Raw genomic sequence first — 21,719 nt, 5'->3', positions numbered from 1 at the left:
AGGGTAGAGCTGAGCCCCCTGCGTGCCCGCCCCATGTGGACAAGGTGGAGCCGCCTTCTAAGGACACCCTCAATGCCATTATCGAGCACTTCAGTGTGACGTGGAGCTTGTTTCCAAAGACAGAATGTAGCAGTGATATTTGCAAAAATATTAAAATATCTATAAAACTACTAACATTATTTGACACTAAGAAGTTGTCTATATGATACTTTTAACACTAAACAAACATCTGGCAGTGGTTCAGGCCGCTCTGCCAAGGGCAGTGCTGTGCCCCAGGCCTGGAATGGGCCACTTTGTCGGCACAGCAGGGTCCCCAAGCACTCAGAGCATCTCCTAACAAGCTCAATAGCCTCTGTGGTTACCCTGAATTCCAGCTTTATCTTTTTTATTTTCACTTACCTATTTTTGAGACAGGATCTTGCTCTGTTGCCCAGGCTGGAGTGCAGTGGTGCAATCTCAGCTCACTGCAGCCTCAACCTCCTGGGCTCAAATGATCCTCCCACCTCAGCACCCTAAGTAGCTGTGGCCACAGGCACACTCCGCCATACCCAGCTGATGTTTTATTTTTCATAGTCTGGAGTCTCATCATCAACCTGGGCTGGTCTCAGACTCCTGGGCTCAAGTAATCCTCTCACCTCAGCTTCCCAAAGTGCTGGGATGACAGGTGTAAGCCACCACGCCTGGTCGCCTTTTCAAGAGGATAGAAAAATACCTAAGAAGCTGCGGTCTTCGGGGCTTCTGTAGGGCGCCCTCTATGCCCCAGTCGATCTTTGAAGAGGCTAAACTGGAAGCCCCAAGAGACAGGAAACATGTCCTATCTTCACTGCTGTGTCCCTGCACCTAGAAGCCTGGTGTGGTGAGTCACCAAGAGCCACAGAGTCAACCGTGGCTAAACCTGCACATGCCGGAGGTGCTGCGGCTTCAGGCCAGGGAAAGGGGCCGCCCAGTGTGGGGCAGGCCGGCCTCATGCTGTCCTTCTCCCCAGGGTGAGGAGGCCGGGTCCCCTCCAGCCTCAGGACGTTACTTAACTTTCTCAATCGTTTTTTGTTTTTTCTTTCTTTTCTTTTTTTTTTTTTTTTTTTTTTTTTTTTTTTTTTTTTTTGAGACGGAGTCTCGCTCTGTCCCCAGGCTGGAGTGCTGTGGCGGATCTCAGCTCACTGCAAGCTCCGCCTCCCGGTTTCACGCCATTCTCCTGCCTCAGCCTCCCGAGTAGCTGGGACTACAGGCGCCGCCACCTCGCCCGGCTAGTTTTTTGTAGTTTTAGTAGAGACGGGGTTTCACCGTGTTAGTCAGGATGGTCTCGATCTCCTGACCTCGTGATCCGCCCGTCTCGGCCTCCCAAAGTGCTAGGATTACAGGCTTGAGCCACCGCGCCCGGCCGATTCTTTTTCTTTTTTTGAGACAGGGTCTGGCTCTGTTGCCCAGGCTGGAGTGCAGTGGCATGATCTCAGCTCACTGCAGCCTTGACCTCTGAGGCTCAAGCGATCCTCCCACCTCAGCCTCCCAAGTAGCTGGGACTACAGGCACACACCACCAGGCCCGGCTAGTTTTTTATTTTTAGTATAGGCGGGGTCTCACTATATTGCCTGGGCTGGTCTTGAACTCCTAGACTCAAACGATGCACCTGTGCCCAGCCTCATTTTTCTCACTGTTCTTTCTCGAACCTTATTCAAGTTGTTTACTTTTTTGTTGGGCTTATCTGAAGGGCACACGGCACTCCGCGCAGAGGCAAAGGGCTTACCTGAGGGGCACACACTCCGCGCAGAGGCGAAGGGCTTATCTGAAGGGCACACACTCCACGCAGAGGCAAAGGGCTTATCTGAGGGGCACACGGGCACTCCGCGCAGAGGCAAAGGGCTTATCTGAGGGGCACACACTCCACACAGAGGCAAAGGGCTTATCTGAGGGGCACACACTCCGCGCAGAGGCAAGGGCTTATCTGAGGGGCACACGGGCACTCCACGCAGAGGCAAATGGCTTGCCAAGGTTCTGCGGTTCTTAGAGAAGAGAACAGAACATGAGGGTCAGGGCCTGGCGCCCACCCCTACTTCTCATTCTGCAGAGGCAGGCACATGGGCTCGCCTGCCAGCCCCAGATACAGACCAAACGGCAGCCCAGAGTCCACCCAGAGCCGTGTTTGAGGAGCATCTGCTGCTCCCGAAGCACTGGCCCAGCAGCCCGTGTGCATGTGCGGGTTTAGCCACGGTTTCCTCTGCGGCTCTTGGTGAGTCACCACGCCAGGCCCCTCCTAGGTGCAGGGACACAGCAGTGAGAAAACAGAAATCCACAAAAACACAGCACAGATCAGCAATACCCAAGGGCTGAGAGCCAGGGCCCAAATCTGCCCAGGGAAGTGGGGTGGAGAGGCCAGGGCTCCCCGGATCTCACACCAGACTTGCAGGGTCTACTCGGAGCCTCTGCTCAGTCACTCCGCACAGCACGCGGTTCCCAGATCCCACAGGGCACTCACACGTTGATCAATCCGTGCGACCCATTAGGGTAGATGAGGTAACACGAAGGCACTGAGGAAACACCGAGCCTCTCCAGAAATGCTCTGTCCCCATCCAGCGCCCGGACCACCACGATGCCTTCATACGGGATCAGGTCTAAGATCACCTGGGGGTGAGAACACAGTGACACTTCCACAAGGGCTGGCAGCTTCTCAGAAAACACGACGTGCAGATACATGGCCCTGCGGGGAACCTTTCCCAAAAGGGCACGAAGTGTGGCCCCTGCAGGCAAGACCCTCACTCACATCCTCACGCACATCTGAATTCTTACCGCACTTTAAGGCAACTGATGGCACACACGCCATGCGCAGAAACCAGTGTTATGTGGCAATTTTACAGACCAATCAAAGAACACCCTTATCCATGAATTTGCACTTGACTTTCTAAAACCAGGGCGCCTCTAACAACACTGACACTGGTCAAGTGAGTCCGTGTACCCAGCAGCCACGCCCCATGGCCTCACACTCCTGTCCGCCTGTGGAAGCTTCGTGGCCAGGGCAGCAGGCCTCGAGCTGCCGCTCCTCCCCAGCCACCCTGCTCCTGTCTGGTTCTGCTCAGGCTGAAGGGGCAGCAACAGGGTCTCGGTGGCAGAGAGAGCACAGGACTGGCATCTCAGCATTTCGGAAGAAACCCCGTGTGTGCCAACACCACATCGGGCGTACATCTTTCCTTATCTTAGAGAGCAACACAACCAGCTGCTCCTCAAACCAAGGGCCCTGGCTAAAGGGGTGAACTGGGCGCCCTGAGGGGCCATGCCTCTCCTGAGCTGGGTGTGTCTGCGAAGAGCTGATCACTACTCTTGGGCCGCACTGGTGTCTGGGCCGTGCCGTGACTCTGTGTTAAAGAGCACTCCTCCTGCACGGGTGGAGCTTGGCTGCCCCGAACGCACCAGCATGCCAGGGAGGTAGGGGAGCATGCAAGACGGGCCCACACCCACCTCTGCTCGGGGGAACACCTGCCTCTGGTCTGCATGTGTAGAGGCACCACCTGAGACAGCAAGGGCACGAGGGGCCTTGGGACAAGGGCGAGGGGTCTGGGAGAGCCACACACCACTAGTGGTTCCTCAGCCCTCCACGGAGAATCCTGGCCAACCACGGGAAGCCATCCTGGCGTCACCACCAAACCTGGAGGGGCAGTGCTGGGGTGCCAGGAGGGCAGCCAGGGCATGAAGCGAGATGGTCACAGCGTAGGTGTCTGCAGCTTCCTTCCCAAGTGTGCCTTCAAAAACCCTCGCAGGGGCAAAGCTGTTTCCTCTATTCAACGCAAGGCCCCCCCAGTGGACAGAAAAACAGTTGCCTATCAAGTTGCAAGGAGGAGGAGGAGAAGCACAGGGTGAGTGCTGGGCGAACGTGTGCGCAGTGAGGCCTTTCATCTCCGGAAAGACTGTTGGCAATAATGCCTCTCCCTGGGCTGCCCCTGCACCTGGTCCCTGGACCTTATTTAGACTTGGCCAAAAGCGAGGCTTCAGAACTGTACGTGTGAAATCAAAGTATGACAATGACAGAAATTATGTTTTACGGAATCTTGGATTTGGCAAAAATGTTGAGCGTTCAGAATATAGCAATGTACCATCCTGGCTAACATGGTGAAACCCCGTCTCTACTAAAAAATACAAAAAACTAGCCGGGCGTGGTGGCGGGCGCCTGTAGTCCCAGCTACTCGGGAGGCTGAGGCAGGAGAATGGCGTAAACCCGGGAGGCGGAGCTTGCAGTGAGCTGAGATCCGGCCACTGCACTCCAGCCCGGGTGACAGAGCGAGACTCAGTCTCAAAAAAAAAAAAAGAATATAGCAATGAAAAAATCTCAGCAATACCACACGCAAAATACAGAATGACCTCGAGGTGAGCTGAGCCTGTCATAAAAATGAGCTCTTCTGCAAAATCCTCTCAGTTTCAAACCTGGGGTTAGGTCACCTTCTGAACCCCCCCACTGCCAAGCTCGTTCCTCCTAACAGTCTTCTCCAGACACCAGTGACTTTGCTGAGGAACGTTAACTACACTTCTGATAATGAACAAGACCTAAAGCCACAGACAGGACACGAGACGCCGACGCGGTGACTGGCACCCACGAATCTCATCACAGATGCACCGCCAACCCCCATCACACCACGTGTGACACCTGGAGCCCACGCAGAGGCCGTACCTCTCGTCCAAGGTAGGAGCTGTTGCTTTCAAAGACAATAGCCACGTAATGGCTGCCACGGTGGTCCAGGAGGGAAAGAACATCACTGGGCCTTTCAAGAGAAAAAAAAGAGGCTTTTAGTGCTGTCAACAGCAGCGAGTTGCCCACCACATTCCAGTGGCCACATCACTTAATAGAAACCTATTACATTCCTTGCACAGCTCAACGTGAGTCTAACAGCCACCTTCTTCATGGAGCTACTCACTGAATGGGGTCCAGGGGCGGGCAGGCAGGCGGCCGCCTTCCTTCCGTGTGGTTCTGCAGGAAGTCAATCATGGTCTGTCTGACTGTTCGCAGCTCTCGGTCGGGTCCTGCCGGAAGCACACCAGGGTCAGAGGTGTGTGCAGCTGTCTTCGAGGGGCAGGCGCACACCCAGGGACAGCAGCCCCGTCCCAGCCCGGGGCCCAAAGACAGCAGGGTGCAGGTGGCAGCAACGTGTGCATTCCCAGCAGGTGTGCCCAATGCCACCCACAGGCGTGGTATGGACAGCACGGGATTCACACAACTGGAGACCACATGGCAATGAGACACGCATGGGTGGGCTACATGGACAGGTAACAGAGGCAGATGGCAAGACACGGCATGGCGAGGAGCAGGCCAGGCAGCTCCACTGGGTCACTCACAGGCAGAGCCCCCACAGGGCGTGGCAAGGAGCAGGCCAGGCAATTCCACCAGGCCACTTACAGGCAGAGCCCCTCGGGGCGCAGCGCGGAGCAGGCCAGGCAATTCCACCAGGCCACTTACAGGCAGAGACCCTCCAGAGCGTGGCAAGGAGCAGGCCAGGCAATTCCACCAGGCCATTTAAAGGCAGAGCACCCCCAGGTGTGGCCTACGGGGTCTGATCACACTGGGTGATGCTCGCCTGGGTGAGGTCATTTGCAAAAATTCATCGGGTAGGTACATGTGATCTGTACGTCTCCAAATATTTTTATAATAACAAATTTACTCTGAAAAAGTTTTTATTACCGTATTTGCCAAGCAAGGCAAATCACAAAATGAAAATTTTTCTTGAAGCTATTAACGTCTGAACTCTTGAGGGAAAGCAGGCAGGAAGGTCAGCAGAGGCAAAGGTGCTGGCCCGAGCTGGGAGCTCCCCCGGCTCTGGGACCGCGTGTCTTTAGCAGGTTTATGAGAGGAATCTCAGGGACTAAAATACAATGCTTACGTCCTTACCTTTAAAATTTTCTCCAGTTGTAAACTCCTTTGTAAATGCTTTAAAATACTAAGAGGAAAAACACAGAACAAGTAAGAGGCAGCCTCGCGTGGGCATCTGCATATGTGTTTAAGCAACAAAACGACCGTCACCTTAGAGAGGGAGCTTTACTCAATTTCCTTCGGAAAGTTTTCATAAATGGATGATAAACCACACGCTTCTCCATGTCTCTGTGCATATTAGTGTTTCCTGTCAGATTTACGAGGGGGCTAAGGTTAGCTCCGATCAGCAGTCCCATCATTGACATCTTCTGACCCAACAGGGCTAGAAGTAAAAGACAGTTCAACTGGGCTGGAATCATTAAAGACACGGCTCTCCGGGACTTGGTAGTGAGCGCGTGTCCTGATGGTGAGCTGTAACGTTAGCTGTAACAACACAGAGATCTGCAGGAGGAGGAGACACCACGCAGTACCTCTGAGTGGATGGCAAGGGTTCTTAGGTTAAAATGAAAAACTTTCTTCATCAAAGGGCACATCAAAGACAGTGACGAGACAAGGTTACAGGATGGCGGCGATCAGGTCGGTAAGAAAAGCACCGGCCAGCCAAGAGGGAAATGTGCAGACGACAGGCAGACACTTCACCTGTGACACCCACAGCCCACGAAGCCACATGTGCTGGCACCGCAGCCACCAGGGAAATGCAAATGAAGCTGCTGGTGCTTCCTACTGCACCGCTCCCTGGGCGAGCATGAAACTGCCTGACGCTGCTGGCCCTGCAGGTCTGTTGTGCACAGATCTGGTTCGCGGCCCAACGGCTTCTCTCCCAGCCTCAGCTCTTCCCGTGCCCGGGAATGAACACAGCAGTGCTGTTCAAGGCCACCAAAGCCTGGAAGAGCCCACATGCCTGGCAACGGGGGATTGTGGGTCTCAGAGTGATGTCACGGGACAATCCCATCCAATGAGCATCGTGGTGGATCTGAGCAACGTCCCATTAAGTAACGGAAAGAAGGCCCGAAAGTTTACACACAGCACAGTGTGACCTGTGTCTGAAGCTAAAACAAAACAGGAAGCCATCCTGACGTAATCACACGCAGGGGCAGGCAAGCAAGCGTGCGACACAGGCCCCGAGAGGCCCTGGGGCGGGGCTGACACCGGTGCCACCCAGCGTGGCACCTGTTAGGGCAGGACCACAGGTGCTGCCAGCACAGTGAAAACAGCCCCCAAAACATAAGGGAAGCCACCATGACGTGACACCACACCACACAGCAAGGCACCAGGGCTGACAAGGATGGGGGCACAAAGCTTCCTGGGAAGTGGGCCCAAGGTGCCTACATTTCTGGAGATGTCCATGTCAAGGCATGCAGGAGGCAGCGGCAAAGGCGTGTACACACATGCTATGCACGGGCCTGCAACAGGTCACAGGTACCTCTGCCCCCTAGTGGGAGCAACGGGCACAGCCTTGTCTTCTGCAGGGCTGACCCTGGCTCAGGAAGGCAGAGGCCCTGTGGGTGTGTGTGCGTATGAGTGTGCACGTGTGTGTGCATGGGTGAGTGAGCGTGTGTGTGTTCCACCGAGGGGAGCCCCGTGGTACACGGACCACATGTGTGGCTTCAGGTTGGGGTGCCAGCCCTTGTGCTCCTGGTGTCCTTGTGCCCTCTGGCCATGCAGGCTGCAGGGGGTCTTTTCACGCATCCCCTCCATGTGACCGGGGCTGTGTGAGCATGGACAGTCCCACAGACACTGCTGCAGCACAACAGGGTAGAACAAGAGCTGCCCCCAGCAAACATCAGTTCCTACAATTCCTATGAAGTTTTAAGGAGAGAGCCAGAGAGGCCGAAACACAGGCACTATGATGTGGCGAATTTCAACATACAAGAAACCCCGTGATACTCACCCGGAAGGTGGGGTAGAAGTGGATGTCATAGTCATGGCACACAGCCTGGTTCTTCTCTTCCATGCAGTCCAGAGCTGCCACGCGGATGGCGCTGGCCCAGTCTGAAAAGCAGGAGCATGACCCTCAATGTGGTGAGCAATGAACTCTCAGGAAGCCCAGGACCCAGCAGTCCCCACTCCAGGCTGCAGACACCTAAGAGACCAGCCCACCTACCCCCTCTCTGTCATCAGTTAGGCCCCCACCACACAGAGCGTCTATGTGGAGCTAGGAAAGAGAACTTCCACCAACAGCACGACGCCTCTCCTACCACAGATGGATTTGTGCTGAACCTGCACATCATGCAGCAGGGATGGGGCTGCGGTCCCCTAATTAAACGACACCCTGATGGATGAAAGCGCTGGTTACAGAAGCGGCTGTCGGCGGCCGGCACTTCATCAGGACAGCAAGCACGTATGTGCAGATTAGTCGGACATGGTCCAGGCTGTTCGGCAAAAACTTTCCCACGTCCTCACTCCAGCAAGCAGGTACTGGCAGCACCTGAGCAGGCTCTTTCAGGGCCAGGACGCGTGCACAGACACATGTGAGGTGGTTTCCAACACCATCCCAGACGCTGCCCACAAACCCTGGAACACCTGTGCCATTTTGGGGAGGCTAAAAGGAGCCATATTTTTTGTTCCTATCTCTTAAGTTTTTACTTTAATTTTTTGTTCCTAACTCTAAAGTTTTTACTATGGAAAATTTCTAACATGAAAATAAAATAGAGATAAAAATGTAACAAATCCCACACATCCTACCTCTTGGATCAATAATTACCAGTTCAGGGTGAATCCTGTTTTGCCAAAGCCTCCACCCACTTCCAGAACTGTCCCAAAGCAAATCTCAGACAGCACGTCATTTCCACACGAAATCTACCAGGCTTTGCCTCTGAAAGATGAAGGCTCTCCACTGGGCATGGCAGCTCACGCCTGGAATCCCAGCACTTTGGGAGGCCAAGGAGGGAAGGTTTAAGCTCGGGAGTGTGAGACCCGCCTGGACAACATGGTAAAACCCTGTCTCTTAAAAAAAACACACACAAAATTACCTGGGCATTGGTGGCACACACCTGTGGTCTCAGCTACTCGAGAGGCTGAGGTGGGAGGACCGTTTGAGCCCAGAAGGCAGAGGCTACAGAGAGCCAGTGACACACGGAGGCTCGTCTTAAAAAACAACAACAAAAAGTCCCTATTTGTTCATTTATTTAAAGTTTGTTTGAATCGAGACCCCAGCCAGGCTAGTTGGTTGCCCTCGTGGGTCCTGGCACTTTCCTTCTTGGGGTTTGACCGACAGCACCCTGGCCTCCTGGCTCTTCTGTAACAGGGTACTCAGCTCTAGACGCCTGTCTGATTTGTTTGGTGAGATGACTTAGTAGGTAGTGGGGCATGCTTCCACCCAGAGGCAAGCGACACCTCTCTCCTGAGTGATCACGACCTAAATGCATTCATGCACTAGGGCTGCAGCGAAATGGTGACGTGTCATCTCTCACCGTTTGCTCATGATGAGCCGGGACAATTCTGTGAAGAGAGACCTGCCCTCACTGCAACCCAGAGGAACGACTCACACGAGGAAGCGGAGTGCCCGGCTCGTGCTTCAGTCACCAGTATCAAAGTCATGGTTTCTGAAGCTGACCAGTGAGGTTTTCTTTTTAAAAGATTTGTGCTCTTTCTCTGGGATGTAAAAATTGCACTGCCAACAATTCACAAACATTTCCCAGCTCCTCACCCCGTAGGGGCCCTTCCAGGCCCTGAGACTTTGAGGGGACAGCCTAAAGGGGCACCAATGGGTCAAGGGATTGGCGCTGGCTATCATGGAGCCTGGAGGCCTCGGCAGAGTCAGCAGTGTGGCAGGGCACGCCGCGCCGTGGGAGAGGCAGGTGCAGAGGCAAGACCCAGGCGCCCAGCAAATGGATTTGCCTGGAGGAACGGAGCGAGCCACATGGGGCAGTGCCATGGCACAGCCTTGCGACCAGAAGCCCAGTGATTTCTGAATGGGAAGGTATGTCTGCCTGTCCCTGAGACACTGATAAGGTTCTTTGTAGACTTGTATTCTGATTCTGACCACTTGTCTAAATCAATGATTCGACTATAAATCATGTCAAAAGAGTAAGAAGTCTTCTCTGAGAACAAGCTATGATCTCAAACTTCAGAGGTCCTGTTAAAGGCATGCCTGGAAGAGACGGAACGTATCACCAGACACTACAAATATGAAGGCTTGTGTGTGTTAGCGGTTCAGATTGCTATTTTTATTTTTTTTTGAGACGGAGTCTCGCTCTGTTGCCCAGGCTGGAGTGCAGTGGCGCGATCTCAGCTCACTGCAAGCTCCACCTCCCGGGTTTACGCCATTCTCCTGCCTCAGCCTCCCGAGTAGCTGGGACTACAGGCGCCCGCCACCTCGCCTGGCTAGTTTTCCTTTTTTTTTGTATTTTTTAGTAGAGACGGGGTTTCACCGTGTTAGCCAGGATGGTCTCGATCTCCTGACCTTGTGATCCACCCGTCTTGGCCTCCCAGAGTGCTGGGATGACAGGCGTGAGCCACCGCGCCCGGCCGAGATTGCTATTTTTCTACGTAATATACCACAGCTTTGTTTAAGATACTGGTCTTTTCTCTGTAATTTAAAATCAACAACAACAACAACAACAAAGAAACCTCTTTCAGAAACAATGACCAAATACCGTTCCTGCTTACGCCGGCTAAGTGAAACCAATTCATATTTCGAGGCCACTTTCGTGGATGAGGGAAAAGCCACGCCAGCTCCCTGCATCCCCGGCCACACCTTCCTCAAGCCTCAGACCACATGGAACTGAGGCAGCGGGTTCACGCTCTCATCCAGGCAGCGCAGCAGATGGCAGGGGACACGGAAACAGAGGGTGCTCCCAGCAGCCCCGCCGTGGGCTGCTCACCGGTGGACCCCTCCACAGCCTCGGCTCCTCGGCCCGTGCATCCTGGCAAAGTGTCTCCTTTCTGTGGCCTTTCATCTGGCTCACAATTCCACATTCTGTTTATTGGGAATTTCTACGACATTTTTATTCCACACTTTTTTTTTTTTTTTTTAAAAAAAAGCACCTTTGTGCCCAGATACTATGCAGCCATAAAAAAGGATGAGTTTGTGTCCTTTGTAGGGACATGGATGCAGCTGGAAGCCATCATTCTCAGCAAACTATCGCAAGAACAGAAAACCAAACACTGCATGTTCTCACTCATAGGTGGGAACTGAACAATGAGAGCACTTGGAAGGGGATCATCACACACCGGGTCCTATTGTGGGGTGGGGGAAGAGGGGAGGGATAGCACTAGGAGATATACCTAATGTAAATGATGAGTTAATGGGTGCAGCACACCAACATGGCACATGTATACATATGTAACAAACCTGCACATTGTGCACATGTACCCTAGAACTTAAAGTCTAATAATAAAAAATAAAAATAAAAAATAAAAAAATAAAGCACCTTTGTGCCCAGAAATAACATGTAAGAAAACAAAAAGTTGCTCTGACAGCCCAAACTGCACACACAACAGACTCACGGCGTGTGACATGATCAAGCTGGCCTAGAAACAGCAAAAACATAAGACGGGAAGAAGAAAACGTTCCAAGATGTTTGCCAGGATTTGGTTTTCACGGTGGGATCTGGCCCCATCTGTGGTTTCTCAGATTTGTCCTCAGTGCACGTTACTTACAAAAACACACACAGCACGTCCCCGCTGCCCCAGGCACTTGCTGGCCGCATCACACCCTTTCCTCCGCTGGCCACCTCTCCTGCAATTTTCTTAGTTTCTGTCTTCCCATGGATCTTGGTACAAGGTGGCAACACAGCACCCTGCACAGCAGCCATGGAACTCTCCCAGCACCTCGGGCGAAGGCTGCTTGGACAGTCTGGGCCCAGGCCAGGTGGTGCTGCCTTTTTTTGTTGTTGTTTGACACGGAGTCTCACTCTGTTGCCCAGGCTGGAGTGCAGTGGCGTGATCTCGGCTCACTGCAAGCTCCGCCTCCCGGGTTCATGCCATTCTCCTGCCTCAGCCTCCCGAGTAGCTGCGACTACAGGCGCCCGCCACCACCCCCGGCTAATTTTTTGTATTTTTAGTAGAGACGGGGTTTCACCGTGTTAGCTAAGATGATCTCGATCTCCTGACCTCGTGATCCACCTGCCTCGGCCTCCCAAAGTGCTGGGATTACAGGCGTGAGCCACCGTGCCCGGCCGGGACTCACGCCTGTAATCCCAGCACTTTGGGAGGCCGAGGCAGGTGGATCACGAGGTCGGGAGATCGAGACCACCCTGGCTAACACGGTGAAACCTTGTCTCTACTAAAAACACAAAAAATTAGCCGGGGGTGGTGGCGGGTGCCTGTAGTTCCAGCTACTCGGGAGGCTGAGGCAGGAGAATGGCAGGAACCCGGGAGGCGGAGCTTGCAGTGAGCCGAGATCATGCCACTGCACTTCCAGCCTGGCGTCAGAGCGAGACTCCGTCTCAAAAACACCTAAAATTTAATAACCCTCCTGAATCTCATGTAGTGCTAGAGAGAATGTGAAGAGTTCAATGTGGCTGGTGGGAATGGCTGTCAGCCCCGCAGTAAACAACTCTGTAACACCTGGAATGCAGAATCCCAGGTGCGGAAGGGCTGAGCCCATGAAGAACAGAGGCACGATCAGATCCAGGCCTCACAACTGCTCCCTGATTCCTGTGCCCCCACTCCCATCCAGCTCATCCACCGCAGGGTGCTGCCCAAAAACACACGAGCCTCAGTAGTCGGCCTCGGTGACGGCATCCTCATCACGTCGGGCCACAAATCCACCCTGTCACCCTCTTCACAGGCTCTGCCTCTCCAACGAGGCTTCAGATTCCCAAGACCAAATGTCTGCTGGTTGTTTCTACCTGTTACTCTTCCATGATAAGCAAGTAAACATTCAACTCAAGATTTAAGTACGTAATTCTAACATTCTGAACCCAGCTGGAAGGCGCCTGGGAGAGAGTCCCAGTCTCCGCAGGATCCGCCGGACCCAGCACTGCTCCGTTCACGTGTCCTCTCCTGTCCCCTCCAGCCATGCACAGGTCTGACCTCCATCCCACCATGCCTGGGCCTTCGCCCCTTCTCTTCCCTGGTGGAACTCCTTCCACTGATCTGTTCCTGGCTGCTTTCCCATCGATTTCACGATTTGAACACAGGTAACACCTACTCAGCAAGGCCTTCCCTGACTCTCTGCCCAGGCCTCGTTTCATTGGCAGGAAAAGCCTCCTACCAGCCTTATTTCCACAGGAAGTAAATTTACACAGCCCTTTAAAGTTGACAAAGCTTTCTGACCAAATTTATCTACCATGGGAGTGGCCTGGTGACAAACACAGGATCCTACAGAGGGGGATGCTGATGCTTACAGAGGCCAAGGAAGGCTCCAAAGTCCGTCAGGTCCACACAGCATGCACCTCGAGCGTGGAAGGCAAACCTCCTAACAGGCGTGCCCAACTCCGACTAGTGTGTGACCAGAATACGCCCCCAGCCTACTGAGGCGAATGAAGACTCCCCATCACGCAGGTCAGATGCTGCAGCCCAAACGTGCACCTGCTACACCCTGAGACAAACACCTGTGGAGCAGAGAGATCATTCCACCAATTCCCTTCCAAAGGTTCCCGCAGGACATGCTGCCTCCTTCAACATGCAGAAAACCAATGCTTTGTAAAAGCAAATTATCTTCACCTTCCCAACATATTTCACACCGTCTCTCCACTAGATCAGAGGGCTCTGCCCTTGGAAGGCACGGATCTGTGTCCAATCAGCCTGGCAGCCCATCCCCGCACACAGGAGGTCCCTGGCCAGTGCTCAGGGGGTTGTGTGAAATGACACAGTGGAAGGGAGTGCCCCTCACAGCCCCACACTGATCACTCCTTACCCAGCCCGCTACCATGGCCTGTGTGCAGTTTCTTCAGCACTTAATGCTTTAGAAGCACTCAGACCCACCTTATCCCTCTTGAGCTTCCATCAGAGGCTATGGTGTGAATGTCACCGCCCCTACTTGGCAGATGAGGACACCGAGCTCCAAGACCCCAGAGGCCAAGAGAGGGACAGCGAGCCTCAGGGCTGGCGCTCTGCCCCCTCCGGCCCCTCCACCCTCTCCACACTCTCTGCCCCCGCCGCGGTCCGTCTGCCAGGCTCTCCCAGCGAGGAGGAACCTCTGCTCTGGAACTGTCCCACCCGCTGACCCTCAGACACATAAAAAGGGAGGCAGAGGAAACTACAGAAGTCCTCACTTCGTGTCACTGACAGGCTCCTGGAAACGGTGGCTTGAAGCGGAAGGACACATAACAAAAGCAGTTTTTTTCCCTCATCCACGTTGTAAGGAAATGACGTTGACAGAAACGTGGTTATCTGAGGACGTGCTGTCTTCTTTGCGCTTCACATGGCAGTTTGCAGAAACCACTGAGGCCGTGCAGTGAGGGCTTTCTGCAGAGGGCGGGCAGTCTCCCTCACCTCCTGTCCCCTCCTCTTCGTGACACATGGGAAGGGGTCACCCTGACCAACATGGCTTCAAACGGCGTGTGTCCACTTAAATATGCACATTTTTTTTTTTTTTTTTTTTTGAGACGGAGTCTCGCTCTGTCGCCCGGACTGGAGTGCAGTGGCCGGATCGCAGCTCACTGCAAGCTCTGCCTCCTGGGTTTACGCCATTCTCCTGCCTCAGCCTCCCGAGTAGCTGGGACTACAGGCGCCCGCCACCTCGCCCGGCTAGCTTTTTGTATTTTTTAGTAGAGATGGGGTTTCACCATGTTAGCCAGGATGGTCTCGAACTCCTGACTGACCTCGTGATCTGCCCATCTTGGCCTCCCAAAGTGCTGGGATTACAGGCTTGAGCCACCGCGCCCGGCCAATATGCACATTTTTTCAACAAATGTATTGGGAAATTTTTTGGAGATATGTGACAATTTGAAAAAACTTGCGAATGAGCCACACGGCCTAGAAATATCCAAAAAATTAAGAAAAGGCATGTCATGAATGCAGAGACCATATGTAGACGCTATTTCATCATTTACTACCACAAAATATATACAAATCTATTACAAAAAGTTACCATGCATCAAAACGCACACCCACAAAACCTGCAGACCACACACAGCACCATTCACAGCAGAGAGAAAGGTAAACCACTGTCAGGATACAGGATAAGCCGGGGCCTAGAGGCTCATGGCTATAATCCAAGCACTTTGGGAGGCTGAGGCTGGTGGATCACTTGAGCCCAGGAGTTTAAGACCAGTCTGGGCAACATAGGGAGACCCTGTCTCTGAGAAATATTTTAAAATTAGCCAGGCATCGTGGTCCCAGCTACTTAGCAGGTGGAGGTGGGAGAACGACTTGAGCTCGGGAGGTCAAGGTTGCAGTGAGCAGAGACTGCACCACTGCACTCCAGCCTGGGTAGAGGGAGACCCTGTCTCAAAAAAAAAAAAAGAAAAGAAAATGAAAAAAGAAAATCACGGAGGAGAAAGGACATCTGCCTGAACAGGTATTTTCATGCAGGCGAAAGTGCCCTATTCGGGAATAAAATGCCACGAAGGACATGAATTAGAAAGGAAGAGGTGTAAGCACCGGCTGGGAGAGGCCAATTCTGCAGTTTTGCACATGCTGCCGGGTGTATCGGCAGGACCGCCCTTACCTATAATTAGAGCTCCTAACCCTTGAGCCTTGAATAAGAAAGGCAAACACCAGCTGCCAGTCTTCTGGTTGCACGAGAAGGCCCAGGCAATGAGACACACTTTTCCGGAGTGGTTCCACGGACGCTTTGTCCCTGAAGCCAGGAAGTCCTTCTGCTAAGGGGCTGCCTCTTGCAGTGATTTGATCTTGCTCACTGCCCCCGGCCACCAAGAACTCATGAGTTGAACACCGAAGGCTTCATCAGTCTACCTGCCCCCAGACACAGTGAGCCTTACTCTAGATCTGGGGTCCTAAGGCCCTTTAGGGCTCATCACACAGTCCTCTCAGGACGGCCAACATGGTGGCAGAGAACCTCACAGAGGGAACATCACGACAGCAGGAAGGATGGCACGACAGAAGATGCCCTCGTTGCTACAGGAAGAGCCGTGAAGGCCGTCGAACTGGAGAAAACTGTGTCCATAGGCTGTGCCTGACCTCACAGGATTTATGACAGAGCCAATCAAGGAGACCACGAGAGAGTGTGGATGTGGCCAAAAGGGCAGGGGAGAAGGGTTCCATGAGACGAAGCGTGGAGAAACTGAAGAGCTAACAGACACCACACCAGAGGAATGAACAGAAGATGACGCTGTGGATCCAAGTGCCTCCAAATCAGGGCCAAACACAAATGCAGCCCATCACACCAGGGCCAAACACAAACGCAGCCCATCACACCAGGGCCAAACAAACGTGGCCCATCACACCAGTGCCAAACACAAACGCAGCATCACACCGGTGCCAAACACAAACGCAGCCCATCACACCAGGGCCAAACACAAACTCAGCCCATCACCTGGCAGAAGGACTCTCATCACTCAAGATGGTTTCTGGTTTCTTCCATGACATGGACCCTTTTCTAAAACAAGCACTAAAACTAAAGCAAACAGTGGAAGGAGGACTGGGACCACACACAAACAGTTTAGAGAAATAAAAAGCAAAAAAGCCAGACAGAAAGAATGACGTACCTCCATGAAGTGACATGGAACACGTCTGCCTCCCTTCTATTGCCTCCACCTCCTCTACCGCTGCCACCTGGGGCAGCCCAGGCAGGACAAAGGCCTTTGTAAGGGTCCGCCTAGGACACTTCCCGAGCAGAAGGCCTACTTCTTTTTTGTACGACCATCTTCTCTATCTTGCTTTACCATAAGAACACAGTACGGAACATGTGTAACACCCAGAGTTTGTGTCAATCGACCATTTGTTACCAGTAAGGCTTCCAGTCAACGGTGGGCTATGAGCTCGGTTTTTGGAGAGTCACAGGTCACATACACATTTTTCACTGTACAGGAGCTGGCACCCCCCAGTCGCCAAGTTGTCTGAGGGTCAACTGTACACGTAATGGAGTGCTGCCCTTCTAACTGACCCCGCAGGGCAGCCCCGACGTAACCGGCAGACGTCCCACACCTTTTCCAGCTCAGAGTTGACAACGCACCATCCCAGAGCAACGGCGGCAGATTCTTTTTGGCCTGACAAAGAGACACTTGGTGGAGAAAAAGGTGACAGAGTTCACACAGCCCCTTCAGGCTAGCACGCCGGCACCCGGGAGCCGTCCTGGGCATGAGGCTGCTGTCACTAAGACCTCTCCTATGGACCTCGCACCAGCAGGCGGAGACGGAAGCAGGGCCCTGGAGGAAGCCCCAACGGCCACCCCCTGCTTGGGAGCAAGGCTGGTCTCCACGAGGCCCCCCAGCTCCATTGCGCCCGCCCCAGCCTCATCGTGCCACACCCCAGCGACCACAGGTGAGTCTGCGTCTCTTGCTCTGTCCTGTCCCCACACATCTGGGCTGTGTGACCCTGCTCCCTTTACCGGGCTTGTTCCTATTTGCCCTCCAGGTCTCCACCCGAATGCCACTTCATCTGGGAGTCTACCCTGACCGCTGTTCAACTGGGTCCCCACCCAAGGCCCATGGTCAGCAGACCCTCCTTCCAGGTGGAGACCCAGCCAGGAGGTCCAGCTTCACATCCGGCTCTGCTGCTTGCTGGGTTTTGAGAACTGGGGCAAGTTACAATCTCTTCTTGCCTCGGCGGCTCCATCTATAAAATGGAGATGCCAAGGAAGATCCATCTTCCAAGGGCAGTGTGAGGCTCGGCCCGGTCAGAGGCACACGTGCTGGCACAGCAACCGCCCGGAACAGGGCCAGGACCAACAAGCCCACTCGAAGGCCATGCCCCCACGATAGCAACACCTGCAGGGACCAGGGACACTGCCAGGCCCTTACGGGGAGTGACGACCAAGGAAGGAGAGAAGGAGGGAAGACAACTCAGGCTGGCAGAGCAGGAGGGGAGACGGCTGCAGGAACCCCTCCAGTCAGGGACACCGTCACCCAGAAGACGAGAGGAAGCCCTGAGCGGGGCTCGGGCCGGTTCACAAGAGGCTGCAGATCTTGGTGTGGACTTTGTTCTTTGTCTCAACAGCCACGGGCGGCCACTGATGTGTGTGTGGAGAACTCAAACACCACGACGTCCGAGTGAAGGAAGACGGACGGCCGACGAGCACAGAGCGTCGGTGTCAGCCAGAGCCCTGAAGACCACCTGCTCCTTCACCTCGGGCTGGGCCACACCCAGGCGACCCGTGGAGCTCTGGCGGCTACAGAGGCAGCATGGCCCAGTGGTGGCCAGGGCTGAGCCGTCTCTTCTCCACATCCGAGGCCACAGACTCTGGGTACCCAGAAAGGAGTGGGTCTCACCGGCTGAGTGCCTGCAGGCACGTCCTCTACGAACACTTTCACCAGCGACACTCTCTGGCCTCAGCTTTGGGAGGAACTGAGCTGCGGAGAGCAGTTTCCATCATAAATGTCAAGTATGGAACTGTTTCACAGCCACCTTAGCTGAAGGAGCATCCAGTCTCCCTCTGGTTCCGAAGTCACTGGAAATCAGGGTCAGGGCCGGGTGGGGGCGCTGCACCCCACCAAGTCAACCCAGGCCTCTCCCAGTCTAGACTCTGCAAGCCACCTGCCACCCACCACCTCCACTCAGCTGTCCCAGGCATCGTCCCAATGCTCCTGACCCTCCACCTCCTCCCCACTCCCTGCTCCACAGAGAGCCAGGTAGACAGTTCCCCTCCATGGGGCACCCGGAGACAGGACTGGCTGCTGCCCAAGGAGAGAGGGAGGGGTGCGCCAGCTCCCGGGGAGACGCGCAGTGTGGGGAGATGAGGCAGATGCTAGGTGGCAATGGCGATGTTTCTCCTTCACCCGGACTGGATGGACATCCACAGGTGGAACCTGCCCTCTGAGACAGGCGGCAGCTGTCAGCTTAAATAAAGGCGGCAGAAAAAACCCACCTTGCTTTCCCCTGAGTTTTGGCCAATCTGAGGCTTTCCTCACGATGACAGAAAGAGCCAGGGCTGCGGCATCACCTGAATCACAGGCCCGCTGGCCACACGAGTGCTCCGAAACCCAGCGTGCGCCCCAGACTCACACGGTGCACTCCACTGTGACATCTCTGATAAATAAAATAGCAGGTGGATTCCCAGCGAGACGAATGCACACCTGGAGCCCGTCCTGGGCTGCCGTCACCTGGAGCCCATCCTGTGCCAGTGTCCAAGAAGAATTTTCTAAAAGCTAAACACGCGATTCTCACACAAACACAGAGTGAACACGCGTCAACGACGTTCTTCAGTGGGACTGCCGAAGGAAACGGTGAGGCCAGCTGGGGAGCAGAGAATCGTGCTACCTGCCCCCAGGGACAGTGTGCAAATAAGCTGTCCTACTGGGCAAGAAAACCACAAACTTTGGGCTTTCCTTGTCTACTGGACAGATGCTGTTCACCCCTCTACCAGGAAAGGTCTGCGAGCTCATGCATAACCCCAGAGCCTGGGCCCTTAGTCAGCAGTGAACAGCAGCGTAAACACATAGATGTCCCCCAGGTCACAGCCCTCGGGCAAGCCTGTGCAACACCCCAACATGATGCTGACAGGATACGAGACTCAGCTTTTGTCCTATTTCCAGGTTTTACCTAATATTTCCTTAGCAGCAGGATACAGAAAACTAGCTGACAGGGAAACCAACCAGTCAGGGGCCAGGAACAAGAGCCATGCCCTGGACAGGAGTGAAACGCGCTGCTCCACATCTCGGGCATGTGCCCACCTCCCCGCACCCTCTCATGCTCCCAGGAGACGAGATGTGGCCTTCGGTAACTTTTGCCCAAACACTGTCTACATGACCTGAAACCACAGTTCTACCAAGAAGGCAGAGTCTTCCCCTCTGTTCCCTGAGGATCCCTCAGACTTCAGGGAACTGTGAGCTGGTCTTCCAAAGACAATGCTCCCCGGCCTCCTTCCCGCCTCGCAATCCAGGCCCTGAGCAAGCCCGGCGGGCGGCCTCCTCCCACCTGGCTGTGCCAACCCTCCCTCCGCCGCTCAGGCCCCAGCTGCCACGCGCGGCCTGGCCTCTCACACATCCCACTGTCCTCCGCTGGTTTCTGGCCTTCAGTTCTCCAGAGAGCAGCCGGAGATTTTTACCTAGAAACCAGGTTTCCCTGCTTAAAATCGTTCTTTGGCGTTCTGTTGCTCAGGAAGAAGACAAGCACTGTACACTGAGCCCGCATCTGCCTGCTGCCGGGCCCTCAGGGACCTCGTGGTCGCCCCCTTGAGCGATCAAGGCTCTATCAAAGTCCTTTTAGCCGAGCATGGTGGTACCTGCCCATTGTCCCAGCTACTTAGGATACGGAGGCAGAAGGGTCTCTTGAGCCCAGGAGTTCTAAGCCAACCCGGCCCACAAAGAGAGACCGGTCTCTAAAACTAAAGGCCCCCTGGACACTGCAGTCTTGGCTGTCTCGGGGCCTCTGTGCTGGCCATGCCCCTGGCAGGACCTTCACCTCGCAGCTCCTCTCCCAAGTCGCTGCCGTCTGATGCCTTGCTCTACCACCCAGAGCCACTCCAGTTTCTTTCTAATCAGTCTATTCATTTTTCTAGGCTTACAATCTATAGGTAACTTATTTATTTTATTTTGAGACAGGTCTCGCTCTGTCACCCAGGCTGGAGTGCAGGAGCGTGATCACGGCTTACTGTAGCCTCAACCTCCTGGGCTCAACTGATCTTCCCATCGCAGCCTCCCAAGTGGCTGGGACCACAGGAGTGGGGAATCTTGCTATGTTGCCCAGGCTGGTCTTGAACTCCCAGGCTCAAGTGATCCTCCCACCTTCCGAAGTGCTGGGATTACAGGCGTGAGCCACTGCCCCGGCCACTTCCTTGTTTCATTTGTCTTCCTGTTGACTGTCAGCGGCTCCCTCTAAAGCACAGGCTTCCTCAGGCAGGGACCTCCCTGCTTTGTTCCCTGCTGTTCCTCCAAGCTCTCCGAAGCCTGGGGCTGGGAGAGCACGCAGCGCAAATTCATCCCCGAGTTTGAATTCACACAGAGCCCCTGCACACACTGCAGGGCCAGGAAAGTCCAGCTCCACTAGTCCACGGGGCAGCACCTCGACCTGCCTCGGCAGAGCTATGCTCCCGACAACACTATCCCATGCAGGGTCGGTCCTGGTGAAGGGGCCTGCAGGCACTCCACGACGCCTTTGTCTGCCCTTGAAAGAACGCCAGCCCATGTGCTCGGGGAAGGCTGAGCAGATGAGGGAGAATTTCAGTTACACGGGCCGCCCTCAGCAGCTGAACAGGCGTCAGGAGTCCCGGCAAGGACCCGGCAGATGGACGGTATTCATGGCAACACAAAAGATATGGCAGTCCATCTTATCAAATCAAACACAAAACACGTAAAAGGCTTAGCTTCAGGGCACTGGCCTCATTCAACGGGTACCCTCCCCTTCTCCTGCCCTGCCCACCTGTCCAGCTCTGAACCTCTAAAACTGAATGCAAATGGCCTGCTTTCACTGGGCCTCTGGGGTTAGAGCTGGCTGAGAGGCACAGGGTGTGGGCAGGGGCGGGGGTGTCCAACCCAGCGCAGCCAGGGGCTTCCAAAGGGAGGCAGAAATGAGACTGCAGGCCTATTCTCACTTCCGCTCAAGAGTCTGGCTATTTTAGTACTCCAGTCTTAAAAATACTTCGGAAATAATTAAGCTTCTATATATAGCAGACAAACATTTATTTCAAATGTGCTTGTCAAATAACTCTGATACTGAATCTAACAAGATTTAACTCTTTGACGGCTGCCTGTCATGTTCTAATGAAAAAGTCTATAGAAGTCTAATGTATAGTGAAGTATCAATTAGTTCTAGAAAATGATTACAGTAAAGACGAAATCATCTCCCAAGCTTCAATGCAACTAGAGAGCTGTGTTTAAGGGACAGAGCTCCACCGAGGCCTCTCCTTCCTGAGTCAGGGCCA

The 21,719-nt window shown here is 54.1% G+C and overlaps 1 protein-coding gene across 1 annotated transcript in view; it reads right to left on the bottom strand.

The window, feature by feature from the left end:
* QSOX2 (quiescin sulfhydryl oxidase 2) overlaps positions 1-21,719 on the bottom strand; it is a 41,647-nt gene that overhangs the window by 13,963 nt on the left and 5,965 nt on the right. The window contains exons 2-6 of the mRNA XM_033238575.1: positions 7,737-7,837; positions 5,864-5,912; positions 4,896-5,001; positions 4,652-4,742; positions 2,471-2,616 (exon numbers count right to left, since the gene is read on the bottom strand). Of these exons, the coding sequence (XP_033094466.1) occupies positions 2,471-2,616; positions 4,652-4,742; positions 4,896-5,001; positions 5,864-5,912; positions 7,737-7,837 (493 nt within the window). The remainder of the gene's footprint in view (positions 1-2,470; positions 2,617-4,651; positions 4,743-4,895; positions 5,002-5,863; positions 5,913-7,736; positions 7,838-21,719) is intronic.

This window comes from Trachypithecus francoisi, unplaced genomic scaffold (assembly GCF_009764315.1).
Source record: "Trachypithecus francoisi isolate TF-2019V2 unplaced genomic scaffold, Tfra_2.0 Lachesis_group16, whole genome shotgun sequence".
NCBI lineage: Eukaryota > Metazoa > Chordata > Mammalia > Primates > Cercopithecidae > Trachypithecus > Trachypithecus francoisi.
Note: the sequence above shows the minus strand (reverse complement) of the source record. Positions and strands in the feature narration are given on the sequence as shown.